Raw genomic sequence first — 23,188 nt, 5'->3', positions numbered from 1 at the left:
TCTGCCACGATCTGGCTGATTCCGGTTTCCACTTAATTTTCTTCTTCGCTTCCTCCTCACATGGCAGCCAACCAGTAGCTGGTTTTTCTTTTTTCTTTTCTTTTCTTTTCTTTTTGTTTTTGCTTGTGGGTCTGGAGATAAAGTAAAAAAGAGAACCCATTGTTGTGTTGGAGAGAGGCGGAAGGGGAAGAAGGGTTGGAATTGCTTTACTGTGAGAATAGGATTTTGATTCTTTGTTTTGTAGGTTGGACTTTGAATTTCAAGGATTAAAATTTAAAGCCTTGGATCTTGTTTTCTCTTAATTTTAGATTAAGCCAAAAATTGTTGTTTTTGTTGTAAATCAATACCAACTGCAAGATTAGCCACAAACAAAACAGAAACTGCAAGAACAAAGCACAATCACACAACACAAGATATACCGTGGTTCGCTTGTTCAATATAGAACAAGTTACATCCATGTTGAACTCCAGAATATGGAGCTCGCTGCACTAGTATTGATTTCCTCAAACATTACACTTTACAGAAGAATCTTCTTCACTAATATTCCCAGAAACAAACACTCATTCACTTCCCTGTATCCCGCAAATCCTAATAAACCCTAGAGTGTTCTATAACCTTCAAGGAACCCCTGCCCTCAAACACAACTCTAGATNGTTGATTGATTCTTAAATAAGCTATCATTGGAATGCCTTCTGTTTCATCTTCATTTATAAGTTTGCTTAGTAAGAATTGGTTGTTTGTTTATGGTTTTAAGGATGCTTAAGTTTCAGGTCTGTGGTATATTTAAGAAAGGGTTAGTATTGTAGCTGTGGTTTTTGCAACATAGGGATGAGTCCATGATCTTCTGGTCTGTGATTTTTGCAATATAGCTGTGGTTTTTTTATCTGGTCACATGTAGACTTAGTCTGTTGTGTTTTTATTTGTTTGTGAACTCTTAATCTTAATCCTATTTTCTGACCACCTTTTTGTTTTGTTATTGAAAACCATGTTGTATCTCTTTGTCTGTCTATTCTTTTCTGGAGATCAGATTGGCTAAGCCTATGTTAGAGCGACATGCCAGACTTAAAAGAGCAATTGATTTTTCGAAGATGTAACTGAACAAATACAATGTTGTTGAAGATTTATGCTAATATTTAAGAGCTGCTAACAGAATCATTTCGAAATTGCTTTTTTTTTTTTTTTTTTTTTTTTTTTTTTTCACTGTAAACTCCCTTTGCTATATTGAAGTCATATTTTGTGTTATTTGTAACTCAGAAATAATTTCATTACAAATTTTATGTTATTTTGAATGAAGGATTTCTTTTAAATCATGAGGAATGTCATTATGTCAATACAAATACCGCATTCTTTGAATATCTTCACTTTGTTATTTTGCTGCCAAAAGGGGGACAAATTGGTCTTTTGTCGCTACTCAATTTTAAGAAAAATGCTATCTTTACATAGATTCATACAAAGAGGACTATAAAATGACATCAGCAAGAAGAAAAAAACAAAGAAAAAACGAAAAGAGAGAGAGAGAGAAATCATGAAAATCAAGGGTGAGGATTGTTTTTGTACGCTACTTTTGTATGTGTCTTTATAAAACTAGCATTGTCTTTTCAAAATTCTCAATGTTAAGTTTTACAAACTCATAGGACAAACTGGTCATTTCACTAACCCACAAAAACTTCATGGCATAATTGTCATTTATTATAATGATGTGGGTATTTATGTAATTAAATCAGTTGACTTTCTATAAATTTATAAAAAAATATATAATATCAAGCTTTTAAGGGTATTTTAATCTTTTTTATCGTTTTTGTCTTTTAGCAAACAGAAATTTCTAACCGAATATGACAGAAAGAGGTTGTTTGTCATTTTTAAATTTTTTGGGTACCAATATGTCTTGGTAACAAACTTTGGGTACGTGTAAGATAATAGAAATTGACGAAGACAAAGTATAATAGAAAATTTATCAATTTATTTTAATTTGAGTTCATGTGGGTTCCACTTTCAATTATTTGTTAATAACATAAAGTGAAAGTTTATGATTATCCAATTTTAATAATTGGAGACTAATCCGGCAATTCATTATCTTTTCATAATTATTTTTGGTACTTGGTCTTTAACAGAACTTCTAAATGAGGTTATCATTTACATGTCAATACCATATTAAATAATGTATCAATTGGAATAATAATTTAAAAAAAAATTCTAAGATTCATATTATTACTCTTTATTTATACCCGAAAAAGGATAAGAATTAAATCGGAGAAGCCAAAGAAACTTCAATTTAGAAAATTCATATTGAGTCTGAGATATGAATATTCTTTTTAGATAACTGAGATATCCCGACCATATTGAGTCTGTCGTTTTGATGGTATGAAATTTGGCATTAAGCATGAAGAGATTCTTGGTTAAAGCTGTGAAAGAGAAATGGGAATAATGCACCAAAGGTTGTGGGTGGCCAATCCATCACACAAAAAAGCATTCAACAAGTTAATAATTTTTCTTCTTGAATTTTCGATGAAGTCCATTCTTATTCAAGACAAAAATCCAAATGTCAACTTCACTATGGGACAACCTTTTTCTTTCTTACCAGTATTACTTTTAGTGGAGAATAATATTGGGAAAATAACCATTTCATCCTTAATGTTTCATAAAACTGACACTTTAATCTTATACAATTTTTTAGTAATGGTTTGGTCTCTATCACTGTGTCACTTANCCAAATGTCAACTTCACTATGGGAATACCTTTTTCTTTCTTACCAGTATTACTTTTAGTGGAGAATAATATTGGGAAAATAACCATTTCATCCTTAATGTTTCATAAAACTGACACTTTAATCTTATACAATTTTTTAGTAATGGTTTGGTCTCTATCACTGTGTCACTTAGTTTCAGTGTCTCTATTAGGGTCCGTTTGTTTAATTAGTTTTGCACTAATCCTATCTCTATCATACCTAAAATGCACATTTGTTTGTTTCCCTATTTTGAAGGTCATATTTTATTTTATTCAATTAATTTTAAACGCCCTAAGTTTATTAATTTAACTAAACACCTTAAAAAAAGTTTAAAAATTGATAAAAATACCCACACCTACCCACATTTTCTAGATCCCAGCCACCACTACCAGAAGGTGACAGAAATCTAGTATAATGGCGTACTAGCAGCTGGATCTAACTGCTAGTTCACCGATCTATCATTTTCTGACCAGATCTACAGCCAAAGAGTTGGTTGTTGACGGCTAGATCTTTGGCTGTAGCTGGTCGTCAACGACAAACATATCTTTGGCCGCTGTTAACAACCAAACATGGCTAGATTTGGCCGTCGCCGTAGATTTTGCCTTTTCCGACTAAATCCACAGTGGATCTGGTTGGAAAATGTCATCTCCGCACACGACCGGCCAGATCTAGTCTGTCGTGCGTCAATACGGTGACTCCGGCCATCCTCCGGCGATGGTGGCCAGCTATCGGTGTTTAATTGGTGGGTAGGGGTGTTTTTATTATAAGGGTGTTTATTAAATTAACAAATCTAGGGAGATATTTTTATTAATTTTCAAATCCTACCTTGTTATTCCCACTCAACTCTTACTTTTTCAAAAATACTATCCAAAATACTTAAATAAATGGACCCTAATTAGCAAACCTAAAGAATAAAATGTTATTGATACTCTGATAGGGATCAAAGCTTTATTAAAAAAACTTATAAGACTAAACAGTTAAGCCAAACCTCAAGGACTAAATGGTAATTATCCTAGGATATAAATGCCAAACAGTACAGAATGATTTATGAGAGACAAAACTGAAAAGTACTTTACAGAGTGGCTCAGCCACGCCTATAATTTTGGGCCAGGATGCACATTTCATGTAATGTAATTATCTGCACCATTATCATTCAATTTAAGATTCTATTTCATTTGAGTGACGTCACATATTTCATTTGAGTGACGTCACATATTTGGTCATGGTAGCCTTTATAACCTAACACTTTTTGTTTTTTTCCTTGCTTAATTCTCGAGTGTCAGTGAGATTCGAACCGGGGATTATATGTTTCAACCACACATCTCAACACTTGTTTTATCACTTGAGTTATTCAAAAATGGGTTCAATCTATCTTTTCATTTTAAAAATAAGTCGTCTCGAAATTATGTAATCATAAAGTTTAATAAATAGATAATAGGGAAACGAGGTGTGTTAGTTAGCGTGAGTGCTATATTTACTTCATTTCATATAATGAAACATGTGTCCGGGAAGGGATGACGGTCGACTATCACACTCATGATTGACACTAACATTCCTCATAAAGAAATAACTTTATTAAAAGATATCTTTGACCGAGAAAATTTAACCAAGGGTAATATAACCTCGTTTGCTATATGTATCTTAGTTAAAGGCGATTATTAGTTCTAAAGTAAGCTCTTGGAATGATCATGGAGAATGATATTATATTCCATCTTTTTAGTAGTACTTTTATAGTAGATAAATGTGAAAATTATTATAAAATATGTTCAAAATACGATATGAATAATCAAATTTGTGAGGTCGAATGGAAGATTTATAATATGAAACACATAACATGTCACATATTCGAAGAATATTGGGCGCATGCGAGCACTTATAAATACTATTATTGGAAATAAAACATGTTATTTGTGCTAAATTTGGAAAGCAAATACTAATACAATATCTTAATGCAATTTAGGTGATATTTTTTATTTCAATATATTTAATATTTGTAAACAAATTTAAAATAATATTAAAAATACACATAATGATAGTGAAAATAATTTATTTCTTTTTACAGTAGTTTTTTAAGATTGAATTGTGATTTATTTTTCAAAGTATTTCGATAAACACATTTAAGGTTTAATTTTTGTAATTTCAAAAACAAATAACAGTTTTTAAATTTTGAAGTGAAATTATTTTCATGTGTCCTTTATCATATATTTGAATTTCACAAGTACAAATTAGGTTATTGTTCCTTATAAATTTGCCCATAATATTACTTAGCCTTTCAAATTGAGAGGATTACGATATATAGAATTCTAACGGTCATGTAAATAATTAGTTTTAAAATACCGATTATGGATAAAGATTAACTTATAATCTTATCTTATAAATTTTCTTTCACAATTTTGATGTGATAATTCGTAATTAGACATACAAGAACTATAACGAACATACTAAACTATTTATAAATTAACCAATTATAAGTTGTTTCATAAGAATTGTGAGAAAAAATTTGTAAGATTTAATTATAAATACAATATTACGTTACGGATTATATTAATTTTTTATTAAAGAAAAAATAATAAAATACTTGCATGTAAATCCATTCGTACATCGTATCGATGAAAGATAAAATTAAAAAAGTTGAAATGTTGAATTAAGCTGTCAGTGAATAAAATAATACATTAAACACCTCACGTTTTTCACATGCAAAAAGAGATAATAAAAATATTAAAAGTATATCTGAAAGCAGCAAGTAGTGGCGGTATATAATTAATTAAAAGTAAAAGGCTTGGATAAAATAGTCAAAGAATATATAATATAACGACCCACTAAATTGAAATCACTCTGGATTCTTATTCATCTGATCTAATTAAAGATCCATTTGGTTTTGATTCAAGAATATCAACTGATCACAATTTCAAATTTTATACAATTCACTTCTCTAACCCACTAAATATTACAATCTCAGACTGCTATGTAACACTTATTTCTTGTCCTTTTAATTATTATAATTAATTTCTTATACTCTATGAAATCATTTAGAGTAAACAATTTTTTCCCACCAAATAGTAGTGTAATGACACTTTCTCATTCACAGACTTTTAAAATATCATTTTAATACTTAAATTTATATTCTGTTTCTGATTCGTTGTGACTCTAAATTATCACTATTCTCTTCTCCGATCATCACTCATCAAAACTCTTCAAATAACCCTACTCCTACCGACCAGCTAATCGTCGATAATTGAATGATTAGGGTTTGTACAACCGCTCCTCTCAAATCAAATTTTGATCAATCTTAACCACCAAAAGACTAATCGATCTTCTCTTTTCAAAAGCTCTAATAGCTTAAACCGAGTTTGTTCTCTTCATTAACGGAATATAAATTTAAGTAGTAAAATAGTATTTTAAAAGTCTGTAAGTGGGAAAGTATCGTTAAACCATTATTAAAAAATTCATTAACTCAAATCATTTAATTAAAAAGGGTTTTTTCTTCAAACATAGAAACCCCACAGTTTGTTCATACTTATGTGAGCGTGTGGTTAAACGCGAGGACTGCGCTTGGAAGTTATTGAGTTCACATTCCTACAAGCTACAAAGAGCAAATCTTCTTAAAAAATAAAAACCCCACCATAGCTTTCCACTAAACGCGCCATCACTGCCAAGTGCCCACGCTCTAATTCCGCTACGACGGGCACATGTAACTCATTTTCTACAACCAATCACATCTCGACACCCCACAGCATCCACTCTCTACTTGGCTCTTAGTTTCAGATACTTAAATTTGTAATTAAAAGTAAATAAAATCTAAAATAAAAAAGAGTATCAATTTAATAGTTATCATAAATTATTTACACGATATTTTAGTAATTAAACTAAAAGTATCGGTGACGTGGCGATATTTAATCGGTGAAGTAGTTAATCTATATTTAGTTGTTGCAAGAAATCTATTACCAATTTTTGTCAACTAAATTCAGAAAATTAAGTTAAAAAATTTACCCTATAAAACAACCTTTCAAATTTCATTAGTGTCTCAAAACAAGAATGAGGCCAACTTCATCAGAAAATCATTACCATCAACAATCTAAAAAAGATCAGATCAGCAATATTAATCCACCCTTGAAGATCAATAAAGATTCTCATACCATCAAAAAATCGTCTTCGTCGTCGTCGCTGCCATCACACCGGCACCACCCGGTTATTATCTACACGCATTCGCCGAAAATCATTCATACACACCCTAGGGACTTTATGGCATTGGTGCAAAAACTGACAGGGTTATCACGGTCGAATGAGGAGATCAATGGTTTGGAAAACGGGGGTAGATCGTTGGATGAGGAGAATAAAAACGTAAAGATTGGTGGAAACGATGATAATGAATCGTCTTCTGTGATTACGAGCGATGAAAATTGTTGTGGTAATATAGGGGATGGTCAAGTGAATTCTTGTTTCGTGCCACCGCCCATTTTTGAGCCTCCGAATCCATTTTTGACAAATAATATTCCAGTTTTTACACCAAATTCAGCTGAGTTTTTATGTTCGAATCAGCCATTTTACAATTATACAGCTGAGTCATTGCTTTTTTCTCCTAATATCAGAGGTTCTATATCATCATCATCTTCAGCACCAGAAGGCATGAATGATTATCGTGAATTCTAGGATTTTGGAGGATACATAAATATTATTATATTATTTATTATTATTATTATTATTTCAGGAGTTAAATTCTTTTTGATTATTTGTTTCTGCTAATAATAAGGGTTCTGGGTTTTTATTAGATAGAAGTTTTTTTTTCAGGAATAAATTTTTACAACAACAAAAAAATATTGTTTGTTTATTCCTGTCCTTGGTTAATATTAATTTCTGTTAATATTTATAGTTAGAAGAGGAAAAAAGGAAAGAAACCCGTCTTCTTAATTCTTATAGCTGAAATATGCTCAATTTCTTTTATATTCAATATATTTTGTTTACGTTTTAGAAAAAAATATCAGATCATTTAGATTTTTTTTTCTAAGAGTACTGCTTGTAATCTCCTTCTCCTACCCTTTTCTGAATTAGTGTATATATTTTTTTTTTTCAATTATTGTTCATGGTTTTTCTATAACAATAATTTTAAATCTCTGCAAAATTTTGTATATAATTACTGACATTGTAGATATGATATTGCACGTAAAAAATCACAGTAATGTTACATGAATTTAACGGTATAAAAAAACTGAGAAGAAAATATTAAGAGTTTAAAATTGATGAGCGATAAGGCTTTTCTGAAGAGAGAAAGTATAAAATATTAATAAGGTTGATTTGAGCTCATCCGCGATAGTTTCAGGTCCACCATTCTAGTCATCAACCACAAAAAAAAAAAAAAAAAAAAAACAAGTATTAGAAGTTGGGATAAGTTGTGTTAACACCTTTATTTTATAATCTAAAATGGATGAGAAATTTGAACAAATCCTTAATTTATTACAGGACAAAGGTTTTGAACTGGAATTTTTTTTAAAAAGAAAGTTCAAGTTCACTTGCATCAGCTGCAAGAACCAAAATGGCGCGTTTTAGTAAGACTTTATAAATTATCACGTATAGCCTTATCGTTAACATTGACCGTTAAATTTAATATGGAAGAAAAATTATAGAATTTCAATAGAATGATAAAATAAAAGTTAATGCTTCTGTTTATAATTATTTTGGAATGAAATTTTTATTTTAAGATATATTTTGTGATGATTTTTTTAGAGTTGAATGTAATTTCACTAATCATGAGGATTGAAAGTGAACGAAAAAATGTATGTCCGTTTGTTTTTTATATGAATTTAACTATAGTTAATCTATTGAGGCTTACTATGCTCTCTGCTGTGTTGTTTGGTGGTTATTGATTTTTGGCTAAGGTGGCTGTTTTTGCATATGCTCTCCTGTTCCTTTGGTGCGGCTGTTGTGTATAGGACTGTATATCTAGCTTTTGGTTTGTTCGTCTTTTGTCTGCGCAAGGGTTGAAGTGCTTGGGGTAGCCCTCAAGGTAATTCGTTTCTTTATAAAATTACCTTTACCTAAAAACTAATATTTCGTCTATATACCAGTATATTTCTGGTACAACTCCGATTTTAAGTGCAGTCAAGACTAGAACGTAGCTAACTTCACAAAATGCAAAAAGAGTTCAGACTGATCGCTCACATTGGGCCGTACTAGAACTTCAAAACATCCACACTACAGACTGAATATATATAAAAATAAAAGCGAGCACATAATAAAAAAAATTGATTGTATTATTGATGTGGGTTTATGTCTCTTTCATATTAGTGTGAAATTTACAATTCACAACTGAGACTGGTAACCAAAAACATACTTTACAAACATGTATGTCACAATGTACTTCACTTCCTCTTCTTGTCTTCCTTTTCTCTTTCCAGAATACAGGTGCCGCCGGTATGCTGAACCACCATTCTTTCAATCTCCTCATCCATCTCTCCGTGCTGCTTTCCTTGGAGGAGAAATCTCGTAAATGTCTCCAAAAATATCAGTGCTATGTACTTACAGGGCACAAAGACCAGATCAATGCTGTTACCAAAGGGTAAGTGCAAATTTCTCACTTGCCTGGAACAAAAACATCCAATCAAATAAGCGTGGCACATTACCAAAAAAGGAAAAGAATTGAACATAAAAAGGTATGATCTCTACCCTGACAAATAGTTTTGCAATGCTTGAATAGAAATGAAGGATCAGAAAGATGAAGTGCGAACCTGAGGAAAAATCGAGAGCAGCAAGGCACGCAGCTTAAGAAGAAGACTTGCTCTCCTGGATGAGCTGTTCAACTTGAGAAATTGCATTTTGAACAGCCAAGAGCTGCTCCATTGTGGTTCATAGGTGGTGGTGCTATACTTTAACTTCATCAACAGGCTTGCCTTGGTTAAAGAATTGTGAGTATCATAAAGATCGCGAAAAAGATGTGCATCAATGCCAAAGATAACCCAGCCATCCCCTACAATGCAAATCATGAATTCTCAGAAAATCTACCTTCTGGTGATTTGCGCAAAACTAAGGGCTCTTAAAAGTGAAAGATATCTTCACAGCACTTTAAGTGTATAACACCTTCAACAATCAGAATCAACAGTTAGCTTCGACTTCCTTATGTTAACAATTTTTTTTCAGACCCTTTTGTCATTTTTCTTCTTTGCAATTATTAAAGCAGTTTGCAATGGAAATTCTTGATTATTGATACCTCATCTAACACTCTAACCTCCCAAAAGGTCTATGGTCATCATGTCAAGAAATTTTCATCATCCAGATTGCAAAGACACTTGGGGCATGAATTAGTAAAGGGTGGGACGGTGGGGTATGCAGTAATAAAAAAGAACAAAAATAATGCCAATGCCCATAAAGTAATGCCAAATATAAGTTATTAAATATGTGTTTTACCAGCAAATGATAAATGCAAAAACCAACAGAAAACTGAAGACTTCCAAGGATCATCCCAATATGCCAGAGAAAGAAGCCACTGTCCAACTTCCATAACAGGAAGAAGGAATTCCTGCAAATACAGCAAAGTCAGGCACTAAGAAGATCCAGAGGCAATAAGGTTACAAATTGAGGTATGTTTACATAAAGAAAAAGGGAAGGTAGAGTCAGATTATGTTGTGAACTAATAGAGATCTCTTGCGATTATCACTGTCGTCTTCTTTGTGATTATCACTGACTTAGTTTATTTATTTCAGTTGTCATCAAAGTGTAAATATTCAAATAATTTGAATTAGTCCTAGGATATTGCATAACTTACCTCACTGCTGATATTACGAGGCTTATCAATGAAGAAAATCATGCCATATAATTCCAACCTTTTCTCGTTACTCATAATGTAAATTAAAGCCTGTTGATCCTTCAACTGACAGCTGTTATTAACTATATTCATGCATCATAATCCCCATGCATGCGCACACACAAGCAACTAGCAAGAGATAAAGATGTCTATATAGATCTTTTGGCCAGATAAATGACAGCAACCAAAATTCAATTCCAACTTTCAAACAACTAATCATCTTAAAATAAAATCAGCAGAAAGGGGATGAAGAAATAGGAAGAAGAGAGAATTTATAATGAGTAAAATTTGCAAAGTGAGATGCAAAACCACACCTTCATGACTGCCATTTGTGTCAATGCCATTTACTTAACTCCATAACTGTTTCTTGTGCTTTCACAACTTTCATATAGCTGTTTTTAGACTCCTTAACAGCTCTTTCCAGTGAACTCATCTCTCCAACAGCTATCTCACCCACAACAAGCCCAGCCTCATTGGGATTACTTGAATTTGGTCCAAACACAAACCCTAAGTTAGAACATAGCCAACGCTGAGATTGAGTACATTTCACCTCCAGCTCTGGAACTGTTAGTCCGGTCTAATTCCTTACAGATAACATGTTTGCAAGAGTTTCCAGAACCAAATCTCCACCTGGAAGCTGATCAACGGTTAAACATGAGGAGATTCTCACGCGTACAGAATTTGCAGTGCTAATTTCTTGAATGGCTTGTACTCTTAGAATTCCAAGTACAGCCTTTGAAAGTACTTCATCCCGCTCAACTCTTTGATGGAACTTATTTAAATCTGTGAACATAAAATTTCCCTGAAATTGCTAACCAGTAATCCCGACGAGTATGCCCTTTAAGCTCAGGAAACTCTAAGACAATTGGTTCTGATCTACAGGAGAAATAATTCAGAGTTAACTACTACAGAAGTTTAAGGAAGCTTTCAGTTAGTAAAAATGGCATAACATATAAACATTTGAACAGAAAATTACAGCAGCATGCTTACAGGGAAGTTGATTTATAAAAGACTGCCTTGTCGAAAAGTCTAGTACCCCACGGACCCGTCAATTCAGGCTTAACAACCTGTTTTAGATCTTCAGATAAATCATATTTTTTTGCCTTCTCATACGATACAACACGGTGAGCTTCAAAATATAGTGATGATCTGTCAGAGTCAATCGACCTACATAGATGTACAGATAAATGGAGGTAGGTCAACATACTTTATGTATTTCCTCTAAAGATGAATCAGAATGTACACACATAGAAACAAGAAATCCAATATTCTATCACAAAGTTCAATTTTTCAAGAGGAAAAAGGAAAAAAGTTTATAAACAAATATTATTCATCAATGAACCAACCTGGCCAGTAGATATTCCCGTGCTCTAGAACTGGCTGGTGGTCACTGTCCATTACTTCCAGATCTTTTCTTCTCTTGACGATCGAAGGGCAGATAGAATAGACGAGTCTGTTGGGTCTTCATCTTTTTTATTGCTCTATAGAGATTGACAATTCAATATCATGGCTAGATATGTGCACTATTGATTGAAGATATGCTACCATAAAGCTGATGAGACCAACAACACATTATGTATGGGAGGAAAATAAAGGTGTTAAAAGGGATAGGGACTAATTGTCAGGCTGTATGCGTGAGTGTATGGGTGGTATTAGGTTATGAGAGGAGTGACAAGTGGCAAGTGATGATTGAGGGGAGCGAATTCGGTTATAGTAAGAGAGTAGAAGAATAAAGAGAATGTGAGGGATCTTATAGGATCATTGAAAATAGTAAAAAGGGAAAGGGGTTGGGGAGGTGCTGGCCCTCGAAGTCCAGCGGGTTTCTTTGTCTTAGCAAATTATCTTAAATGGTTGGTTATGTTTTTTCTGTTATGCTGAATTGTAGTGTAGATGAACTGTTATTGGAGTAGTGTTGTTACAAGTTGCTATTCTATATATAAATTGAGGTTATTCAGTATGCTTGTGTTCTTTAATTGTTTTGAAGTGATTAAATTGTTCTGGTGTGACTGGAATTTCTGGCTGTTGATATGGAGTTTCGGAGTGGTTGGGTTGTTGTTTGTGAGTGATCTTTTGCAGGTGAAGTTTGGGTTTCTAACAAAAGCACACAAACTTGATAATGAAAAAACTATGACAATTCCATACTTATATAATTGAAAAAGAAAAAGAAGAAACATTAACATAGAATGGAGCTACTATATGAAACAATAAACAAACACCATTGCAGTTTACTAATGATAATTTCTTGAGTTAAGATCCATCTTAATCAGCATTTCCATGGGAAGGTGCCAGCTTCTTACAATGTTTCTTCGTATTAAGTAACAACAATTGCATCTATAAATCAATACTAATCTCAAAAAATATAATGCAAAATACCATACAAGTATGCAACTTTTCTTTCACCAAAGCAAAGAGAAAAGAGGTCATCAATTTGTGTCTTTGTTTTAAGTAAGAAGGGTCAGGATACAGATTTATATGGAGAGCTGCCTACTTTCTAGTGCAGTAGGTACTTGTCAAAGACTGAGAATTGAAGCGACCACCAGTTGAAGATGTGAGAACCTCAAAAAGGTTTTCACAAATAATTACATTGGCAATGATTGGAACTGCTGGAGCTATTCGGGAGAAGGCCTCCACCCCAACCGTAGCGTCCTCATCCACCTAAATAACAGAGGCCCATACCAACCACATCATTGCAAGTAAAAGAAAATGATTCTCTAATAATTCCAACTCAATGATCATACATTCATACACATAGGCACACAACTAGATAAAAAGTAGACAGACATACGGGGTAACATATATCTTCACCAATAAAAATATCCTCTACCTTAAACAATTCCATACATATCTACCATATAGCAAGTTTCACTGCGAGTAAAAACACTAAGACTTACAGACCTTCTGGTATATGGACAGTCACCAATACAGAGAGATAAAGATATAGAGGCATCTTTCTCAACATTATTTGGGAAATATTACACCTTTCTCTACCCTCTCATGCTTCCTAACAAAGTGTCCCCACACACATCTAAGAGATACAGATCAATCCACAGAACATGATTGATTCTATATTTATGCAAATTAACCTGCAAAGCAAACTGCAAGATAGTAAGCAAAGGGGTAATCTACAGCAACATGAAGTTTACCCTAGATGAACAATAAGCCAGTTTAATATAAAATTATAGAAAATTTTAATCAGGGAAATTACAATGATTTGAAATCAGAGTTATTCTTACTTCTACTGAACTACATGGCAAGTATAACAATATTATGTTCTATACCATGGTATTTATATGTTCAACCAAAAAGAGAGTGAAACTCAAATTTCAACAGAGAGAAATATCGTGTGTGGTATTGAAAGGGGGCGACAGAGAGGATTTTGCATTTCAGTGTGTTTCAAACAGAGAGAAAGACACGATTAAACAATTACTGAAGAAAGTTCCTGACTTAATTAGCAAGTATCTTAACAATAAAACTTACATTGAGTAAAGGTTGGCTTGAAGCTGCGGGACCTCCCAAGCTATCATCATATCATACATTAGGCGTCTAAATTTTTTATCAGCCAAATGACCTGTTACTTGAGTAGAAAGTGCAAGTGCCCTGAAGCAACGTATTCCAAGAAGTTCCTAGCATACCGTGATGGATGCTTTATTATCAGAAGCCTCTTTATTAAAGCTTTCTTGAAGTTCACTTGAGGGAATGCCAGTATTTCTGCATCATTATTCTGGTTTTTATAAGAACGATTATATATAAGCAAATGGAGATAAATGAGTAGTGTCCAAGAAAATGTTGGTTAAGTACTGGCACACTGGAATCCTATTACTCGCAATAACTTCAAATCAAACAACAACAAGACATTGAGAGTGTGAACTTAAAAATAAAATAATTCACAACGGAAAGAGCGTAAACATTAAGCAGCCCTTACTTTGAGCATCGGCGAACAATTATATAGCAACAGGCGAGAGCTCCGCTATCCAATTCCTCCCTCCAGATGGAGACCTCCCCATCTCTTCAAAGTCTTCATCAATGAAGTCCGCTGCAATCAACCATTTGAATGACCATCTCCTATCGACCCTCAAACATAGTTCTAGTTTTGCTTGACACAGCCATCACTAAAATCCCCTTTTATAAAACAACCTCAATAAACCCACAACGCAACTTTCAATAGGAGTAGTGGATTCAGGTGCAAAATCTCACATTACCAACAAAATGTAAATCTCAGCATCCCTTCCACAAAACCACAATAAACAACTCACCAACAACCTTATTATCAAAACCCCAACAATCTAGTTCACACTATTCCTCTGACTTGCTTCAGGTTTATGTCCTGAATGAAGTTCATTAAATGTATGCCACTTCCAATCAAAACCATACACAATTCAGCTAAACAGCTTATGCATTAAACCAAAGATTCAAATTTGATAACTAGAAACCGATCACAAATAAGTAATAACTCTCAAAACAGTTGAAAACTGAAGTGGCAATCTTCACCAAAAAACCTAATCTCAACAACTTCGACTAACCAAACTATAAAAACTCACCTCAAAAATGTAGAATCAAAACCCCTAAAATCCTAACAACCTCAGCTTTGAAGAGATTCCAATATTCACGAACCCAACCGGTTTGCTTCATTGAACCATTTGCCACGAACCCATTTCCCAAATTGCAAAACTCAAAAGATGACTGCGGTGCCAAGCAAAGAATACCAATTTATGGCCAAAAACTTGTAAAATCGACTCGACTTTATTGATTCTGGGTGAACTGGGGTTCCTTGAAAACTAAAAAAGAAGCGAGTTGGGTAAAGTCTCAAAGATTCGGCGCGTAGAGGCGCTGTAGATTGAGATAAGTTTAAAGAACTTTGATTTATCACGAACAAGCTTCTTCTGTTTGGTGCTGTTGTGTTATGCGGGCGAGGATCAGGGGCTATAGTACAGAGTTAGTGACTCATGGGCAGTTTTTTGGTTAGGAGGGACAAAAGTAAAAGACTTTGGTTTCTGACTTTAGGTCACTAACATCAGTTTTGGCGAATGAGTACCACCAGAGATCTTGTGATCGATTCCAAATCAACTTCAAATTTTAATTCATGTGTGAAATGAATCATTTAATTCAATAAAATATATAATCAATCATGATGTTTAATGTGAACTTATAAATAGGATAAACAAATTATTAACCACTCCATAGTGATCAACAAAATTTTAGTCTATGGATACTATTAATTAGTATGTATAGTATTTAATGTATCTTAAAATTAGTTGAAGTATAACAAATTTCTTAACTTCTGGTTAAAAAAAATATATTATATTATGGTTACAATGTTATAGGTTTTTTTTTTTTTTTAATAAACTAAAATCATACGTTTAAAATTCATTACAAATTTATGCTTTTAAATAATGTGTATTACTATGTGACATTAAAAATTGATATATAAATGACATGGGATAGTGACACATTGATATATAATATATATATACAATTTTACATTTCGTTTTACAAATTTTATATTATAGGTTTATAAAAATCACATTGATGTGTTACAAATATATATTCTAGGTATTTTAAAACTACATATCCATTATTTTGTATATTATATTTATTACTAATATTCAATTTATTAAATACATTCAATAAATATAATTGTTGCACACCGAACTTGTAATAGAAGTTTGCCAAAATGAGAGAGATCTTCTTATTCCGCAATAAAGCATTATAATGTTATATGTGACTTCAATAATTGTTTTTTGTCTTTTTTATGTGGATGATAAGACTTGTCGTTGGAGATTGGAGTTTTGGTAATTAAATTTAATCTTAGTTAGAAGAAATTTAATTAATTTTTGGGATACGAAGTTTAATATATTACTACAGCTAAGAATCTGGGAATCTAATAAATTACAAGGACAACCATTAATATATTTGTTTAGTCATTTGGAGTAATATTTTTGAAATATTATTATTAAGTAGAGTTGAGTGGTTCTTATAAGGTAAAATTAAAAAATTAAAAATAGTTGAATAATTTATGATAGGATTTTGAGAATAGAGAAACAAATATACATTTTGATTTGGAATATGAATAGGATAGGAGAACAAATGCATTTTAAAGTTATTTGGAATAGTATTTTTGAAATATTATTATTAGATAGAGTTGAGTAATTATTAAGAGGTAGGATTTGAAAATTAAAAATATTTGAATAATATAGGATATGATTTTGAGAATAAGAAAATAAATATGCATTTTGATTTAGAATATGATAGGGAAACAAACGCACTAGATATTTTTAAATAAAACAAATATAACTTTTATAACTGATAATTGCAATTTCTCTACGAGGTATTACTAAATAATATATCACGTTCAAGTATTTGCAGTAACAAATTTTCCATCATCTTATTGATACATTTACACTTGATTCGTCATACACCAAATTCTAACACAGAGTGTAATTTGTTTTTTCAAATATATTGGAGGAAATATTATTCGATAATACTTATGGGGGAAATTACAATGAACTCTTTTCGTAATAAGCTCTTTGTTAAAGCTAAAAAATGTTTTCGACCTCAATAGACCCAAAGACAAAGACACCTTCAACAGAGCTCAGAGCTACGGCCTAATTCTGATTGGGCCCATAACAAAATTCATGTATTGGGTCTACTCACTACACCTGCCAAATCGCTCACTAATTGAGCCCCATCAATAAGGCCCCAATCCGCTTAGACCTCATCATCAACTCATCTGGGTCCAAGCCCATTGATCCAAGATTATCTTTTGGACTTAGGGTTTACTTAAGACCCAAGGTTACCTACTTCATATTTCGGTACCATCTGGATTCCTTCGAAGAGATCTATCATTATACTAATTCGTCTAAGATCTAAATCTTAGATTGAAAAGGACTCCCTCTCCTACTAAGGCAAGAGAATCAAAAGATTTCCTATTCACTAAACCACAACCACCAAGGACTCATAGTCTTATTAGGATTCGAAGATCCTACAACTGCTATATAAACAAAGGTTAGTTCTTCTTATAAGTCATTCAACATTACACCTCCTAACCCTATAGTTCTCACTCTTGAGAGCTTTACATCACTGCCATAGTTGTAGTCTCCAACTAAACTTCTCGTAATCTTCTCTTTTCCTAACTCTCACTAAATTAGCCTCATTCAACCTTGTTAATTTAAGCATCGAAATGTCTATGGCAAACACCACCTAGTGTTTTTTGTTCGCTTTACGTTTGTTTCCTTGTGTATGCAAGTATAGTGGATTACTAGTGGCCTTAACCTCATAGGATCATATCCCTTATTTCATAACCATAGATTTTATGGTCTACCCTCTTAGAAAAAAAAAGTCATTACTAACAGTATTTGTAGAAATATCATTTAAAAAATTTTCAAATAATATTATCGAACTAAACGCACAGTTATATTGGCATAACAAGAAATAAAAATAAATACAAAGAGGGCCAAGCCTGACCCACTAAGTTAAGAAGAGGCCCAATCTCATCAAAATCGGAAGGCTTGACATGCCATTTCTCTGAGGCTCTTTATTAACTAGAAGACATTTTTATCAAAAACTGACAGTTATAAAACTATTAACCTTAACTACATTTTTTTAATTGATTAAAATATCTACATGTGAGTGATTTTATTGTAGTAAAAAAAATTTTAAAAAGAAAAAATAAAACAATATATACATCACTGAAATTTTTTAAATAATTAATATGTATATAATTATACAATTAAAAAAATAAAGTAATATATATTAAAAAACTAATCATCTTAAAATAAAATCAGCAGAAAAGGGGATTGAGAAATAGGAAAAGAAGAATTTAATGAGTAAAATTTGCAAAGTTGAGATGCAAAACCACATACCTTCATGACTGCCAAATTTGTGTCAATGCTTTACTTTAACTCCAAACGTGTTCTTGTGTTCACAACTTTCATATAGCTGTTTTTAGACTCCTAACAGCTCTTTCCAGTGAACTCATCTCTCCAACAGCTATCTCACCCACAACAGCCCAGCCTCATTGGGATTACTTGAATTTGGTCCAAACACAAACCCTAAGTTAGAACCATGCCAACGCTGAGATTGAGTCATTCACCTCCAGCTCTGAACTGTTAGTCCGGTCTAATTCCCTTACAGATAACATGTTTGCAAGAGTTTCCAGAACCAAATCTCCACCTGGAGCTGATCACATAGGTTAAACATGAGGAATTCTCACAGCGTACAGAATTTGCAGTGCTAATTTCTTGAATGGCTTGTACTCTTAGAATTCCAAGTACAGCCTTTGAAAGTACTTCATCCCGCTCAACTCCTTTGATCTGGAACTTATTTATAAATCTGTGAACATATAAAATTTCCCATAATTGCTAACCAGTAATCACGACGAGTATGCCCTTTGCTCGAAACTCTAAACAATTGGTTCTGATCTACAGGAGAAACTAATTCAGAGTTAACTACTACGAAGTTTAAGGAGCTTTCAGTTAGTAAATGGCATAACATATAAACATTTGAACAAGAATTAACATGCAGCATGCCTTACAGGGAGTTGATTTATAAAAGACTGCCTTGCGAAAGTCTAGTACCCCACACCCGTCAATTCAGGCTTAACAACCTGTTTTAGATCTTCAATAATCATATTTTTTTGCCTTCTCATACGATACAACACGGTGAGCTTCAAATATAGTGCATGATCTGTCAGAGTCAATCGACCTACATAGATGTACAGATAAATGGAGGTAGGTCAACATACTTATTTATGTATTTCTTCCTTAAATGAATCAGAATGTAACACATAGAAACCAAGAAATCCAATTTCTATCACAAAGGTTCAATTTTTCAAGAGGAAAAAGGAAAAAAGTTCATATAACAAATATTATTCATCAATGAACCAACCTGGCCATGTAGATATTCCCGTGCTCTAGAACTGGCTGGGTGGTCACTGTCCCATCTACTCCAAATTTTTCTCCTCTTGACGATCGAAGGGCAGATAGAATAACGAGTCTGATTGGGTCTTCATCTTTTTTATTGCTCTATAGAGATTGACAATTCAAATTCATGCTAGATATGTGCACCTATTGATTGAAGATATGCACCATAAAGCTGATGAACCAACACACCTTATGTATGGGAGGACATAAAGTTGTAAAAAAGGGATGAGGGACTAATTGTCAGGCTGTATGCGTGATGTGTATGGGTGGTATTAGGTTTAGAGAGGTGACAAGTGGCAAGTGATGATTGATGGGGAGCTGAATTCGGTTATAGTAAGAGAGTAGAAGAATAAAGAATGTGAGATCTTCTAGGATCATTGAAAATAGTAAAAAGAAAGGGGTTGGGGAGGTGCTGCCTCGGTCCAGCGGGTTTCTTTGTTCTTAGCAAATTTATCTTAAATGGTTTGGTTTATGTTTATTTCTTTATGCTGAATTGTAGTGTAGATGAACTGTTATTGGAGTATTTTGTTTACAGAGTTGCTATTATATATAAATTGAGGTTATTCAGATTGCTTGTGTTCTTTAGAGTTTTGAAGTGATTAATTGTTCTGTGGTGACTGGAATTTCTGGTTTTGACTATTGGTTTCGGAGTGTTGTGGTTGTTTTTTGTGAGTGATCTTTTGCAGGTGAAGTTTGGGTTTCTAACAAAAGCACACAAACTTGATAATGAAAAACTATGACAATTCCACATACTTAATATAATTGAAAAAAGAAAAAGAAGAAACATAACGAATGAGCTACTATATGAACAATAAACAAACACCATTGCAGTTTACTAATGATAATTTCTGAGTTAAGATCCATCTTAATCAGCATTTCCATGGGAAGGTGCCAGCTTCTTACAATGTTTCTTCAGTTTAAGTAACAACAATTGCATCCTATAAATCAATACTTCTCAAAAAATATAATGCAACTACCATACAAGTATGCAACTTTTCTTTTCACCAAACAAGAGAAAAAGAGGTCATCAATTGTGTCTTTGTTTAAGTAAAAGGGTCAGGATACGATTTATATGAGAGCTGCCTACCTTTAGTGCAGTTAGGTACTTGTCAAAGACTGAGAATTGAAGCCGACCACCAGTTGAAGATGTGAGAACCTCAAAAAGGTTTTCACAAATAATTACATTGGCAATGATGGAACTGCTGAGCTTCGGGAAGGCCTCCACCCCAACCGTAGCGTCCTCATCCACCTAAATAAAATGACCCATACCACCCCATCATTGCAAGTTAAAGAAAATGATCTCCTATAATTCCAACTCAATGATCATCATCTCATACACATAGGCACACAACTAGATAAAAGGTAGACAGACATACAGGGGTAACATATATCTTCAACCAATAAATATATCCTCTACCTTAAACAATTCCATCCTATCTACCATATGCAAGTTTCACTAGCGAGTAAAAACACAAGACTTACGACCTTCTTGGTATAGGACAGTCACAATACAGAGAAAGATAAAGATATAGGCATGCATCTTCTACCACATTATTTGGGAATATTTACACCTTTCTCTCCCCTCTCATGCTCTCTAACAAGTGTCCCACTACACATCTAAGAGATACAGATCAATCCACAGAACATGATTGATTCTATATTTATGCAAATTAACCTGCAAAAGCACTGCAAGATATAGTAAGCAAAGGGGTAATCCAAGCACCATGAAGTTTACCCTAGAAACAATAAGCCCAGTTTAATATAAATTATAGAAAATTTTTAATCAGGGAAATTACATGATTTGAAATCAGAGATTATTCCTTACTTCTACTGCAACTACATGGCAAGTATTAACTATTATGTTTCTATACCATGGTATTTATTTGTTCAACCAAAAAAGAGTGAAACTCAAATTTCCCAAGAAGAAATATCATGTGTGTGTATGTGAAGGGGGCGACAGAGAGGATTTTGCATTTCAGTGTGTTTCAAACAGAGAGAAAACACGATTAAACAATTACTGAAGAAAGTTCCTGAACTTAATTAGCAAGTATCTTAACAATAACCTTACATTGATAGGGTTGGCTTGAAGCTGCGTGACCTCCCAAGCTATCATCATTCATACATTAGCGTCTAAATTTTTTATCAGCCAAATGACCTTTTACTTGAGTAGAAAGTGCAATGCCCTGAAGCAACAGTATTCCAAGAAGTTCCTAGCATACCGGATGGATGCTTTATTAATCAGAAGCCTCTTTATTAAGCTTTCTTGAAGTTCACTTGAGGGAATGCCAAGTTTCTGCATCATTATTCGGTTTTTATAAGAACTAATTATCTATAAGCAATGGAGATAAATGAGTAGTGTCCAAAAAATGTTGGTTAAGTACTGGCACACTGGAATCCTATACTCGCAATAACTTCAAATCAAACAACAACAAGACATTGAGAGTGTGAACTTAAAAATAAAATAATTCACAACGGAAAGAGCGTAAACATTAAGCACCCTTACTTTGAGCATCGGCGAACAATTATATTAGCAACAGGCGAAGCTCCGCTATCCAATCCTCCCTCCAGATGGAGACCTCCCCATCTCTTCAAAGTCTTCATCGAATGAAGTCCGCTTGCTAATCAACCATTTGAATGACCCATCTCCTACTCACCCTCAAACATAGTTCTAGTTTTGCTTGACACAGCCATCACTAAAACTTCCCCTTTTAATAAACAACCTCAATGAAACCCACAACGCAACTTTCAATAGAGAGTTAGTGGATTCAGGTGCAAAATCTCACATTACCAACAAAAATGTAAATCTCAGCATCCCTTCCACAAAACCACAATACACAACTCACCAAACACCTTATTCTAAAACCCCAACAATCTAGTTCAACACACTATTCCTCTGACTTGCTTCAGGTTTAGTTTCCTGCCATGAAGTTCATTAATGTATGCCACTTCCAATCAAAACCATCACACAATTCAGCTAAACAGCTTATGCAATTAACCAAAGAGTCAATTTGATAACTAGAAACCGATCACAAAAAGTAATAACTCTCAAAACAGTTGAAAACTGATGGCAATCTTCACCAAACCTAATCTCAACTTCGACTAACCAAACTATTAAAAACTCACCTCAAAAAATGTAGAATCAAAACCCCTAAAATCCTAACAACCTCAGCTTTGAAGAGATTCCCATTTCACCAACCCTAACCGGTTTGCTTCATTGAACCATTTGCCACGAACCCATTTCGCCAAATTGCAACTCAAGATGACTTGCGGTGCCAAGCAAAGAATACCAAGTTATGGCCAAATAAACTTGTAAAAATCGACTCGACTTTATTGATTCTGGCGTGAACTGGGTTCCTTGAAAACTAAAAAAGAAGCGAGTTGGGTAAAGTCTCAAAGATTCGGCGCGTAGAGGCGCTGTAGTTGAGATACGTTTAAAGAACTTTGATTTATCCCGAACACATTTCTCTGTTTGGTGCTGTTGTGTTATGCGGGCGAGGATCAGAGGAGCTATAGTACAGAGTTAGTGACTCATGGGCAGTTTTTATTGGTTAGAAGGGACAAAAGTAAAAGACTTTGTTTCTGACTTTAGGTCCCTAACATCTAAGTTTTGGCGAATGAGTTACCACCAGAGATCTTGTGATCGATTCCAAATCAACTTCAAATTTTAATTCATGTGTGAAAATGAATCATTTTATTCAATAAAAATATATCAAATCACTGATGTTTAATGTGAACTTATATATAGAATAT

General features: G+C 33.4%; 1 protein-coding gene and 1 pseudogene across 1 annotated transcript; one reads left to right on the top strand and one right to left on the bottom strand.

The window, feature by feature from the left end:
* Positions 1–266: 266 nt before the first annotated feature.
* On the bottom strand, positions 267–22,129 carry LOC116117432 (annotated as a pseudogene).
* Positions 6,761–7,375, top strand: LOC116117451 (VQ motif-containing protein 20). The gene has a single exon (XM_031403476.1). The coding sequence runs from the start codon at positions 6,761–6,763 to the stop codon at positions 7,373–7,375; it is 615 nt and encodes a 204-aa protein (XP_031259336.1).
* Positions 22,130–23,188: the final 1,059 nt, after the last annotated feature.

This window comes from Pistacia vera, unplaced genomic scaffold (genome assembly GCF_008641045.1).
Source record: "Pistacia vera cultivar Batoury unplaced genomic scaffold, PisVer_v2 Contig81, whole genome shotgun sequence".
NCBI lineage: Eukaryota > Viridiplantae > Streptophyta > Magnoliopsida > Sapindales > Anacardiaceae > Pistacia > Pistacia vera.
The sequence above is the reverse complement of the archived record's forward strand: the minus strand, read 5'-3'. Positions and strand labels throughout refer to the sequence as shown.

Coding starts and splice junctions, on each gene's coding strand:
- LOC116117451 (XM_031403476.1), top strand. CDS start 6,761: ATGAGGCCAACTTCATCAGAAAATCATTACCATCAACAATCTAAAAAA.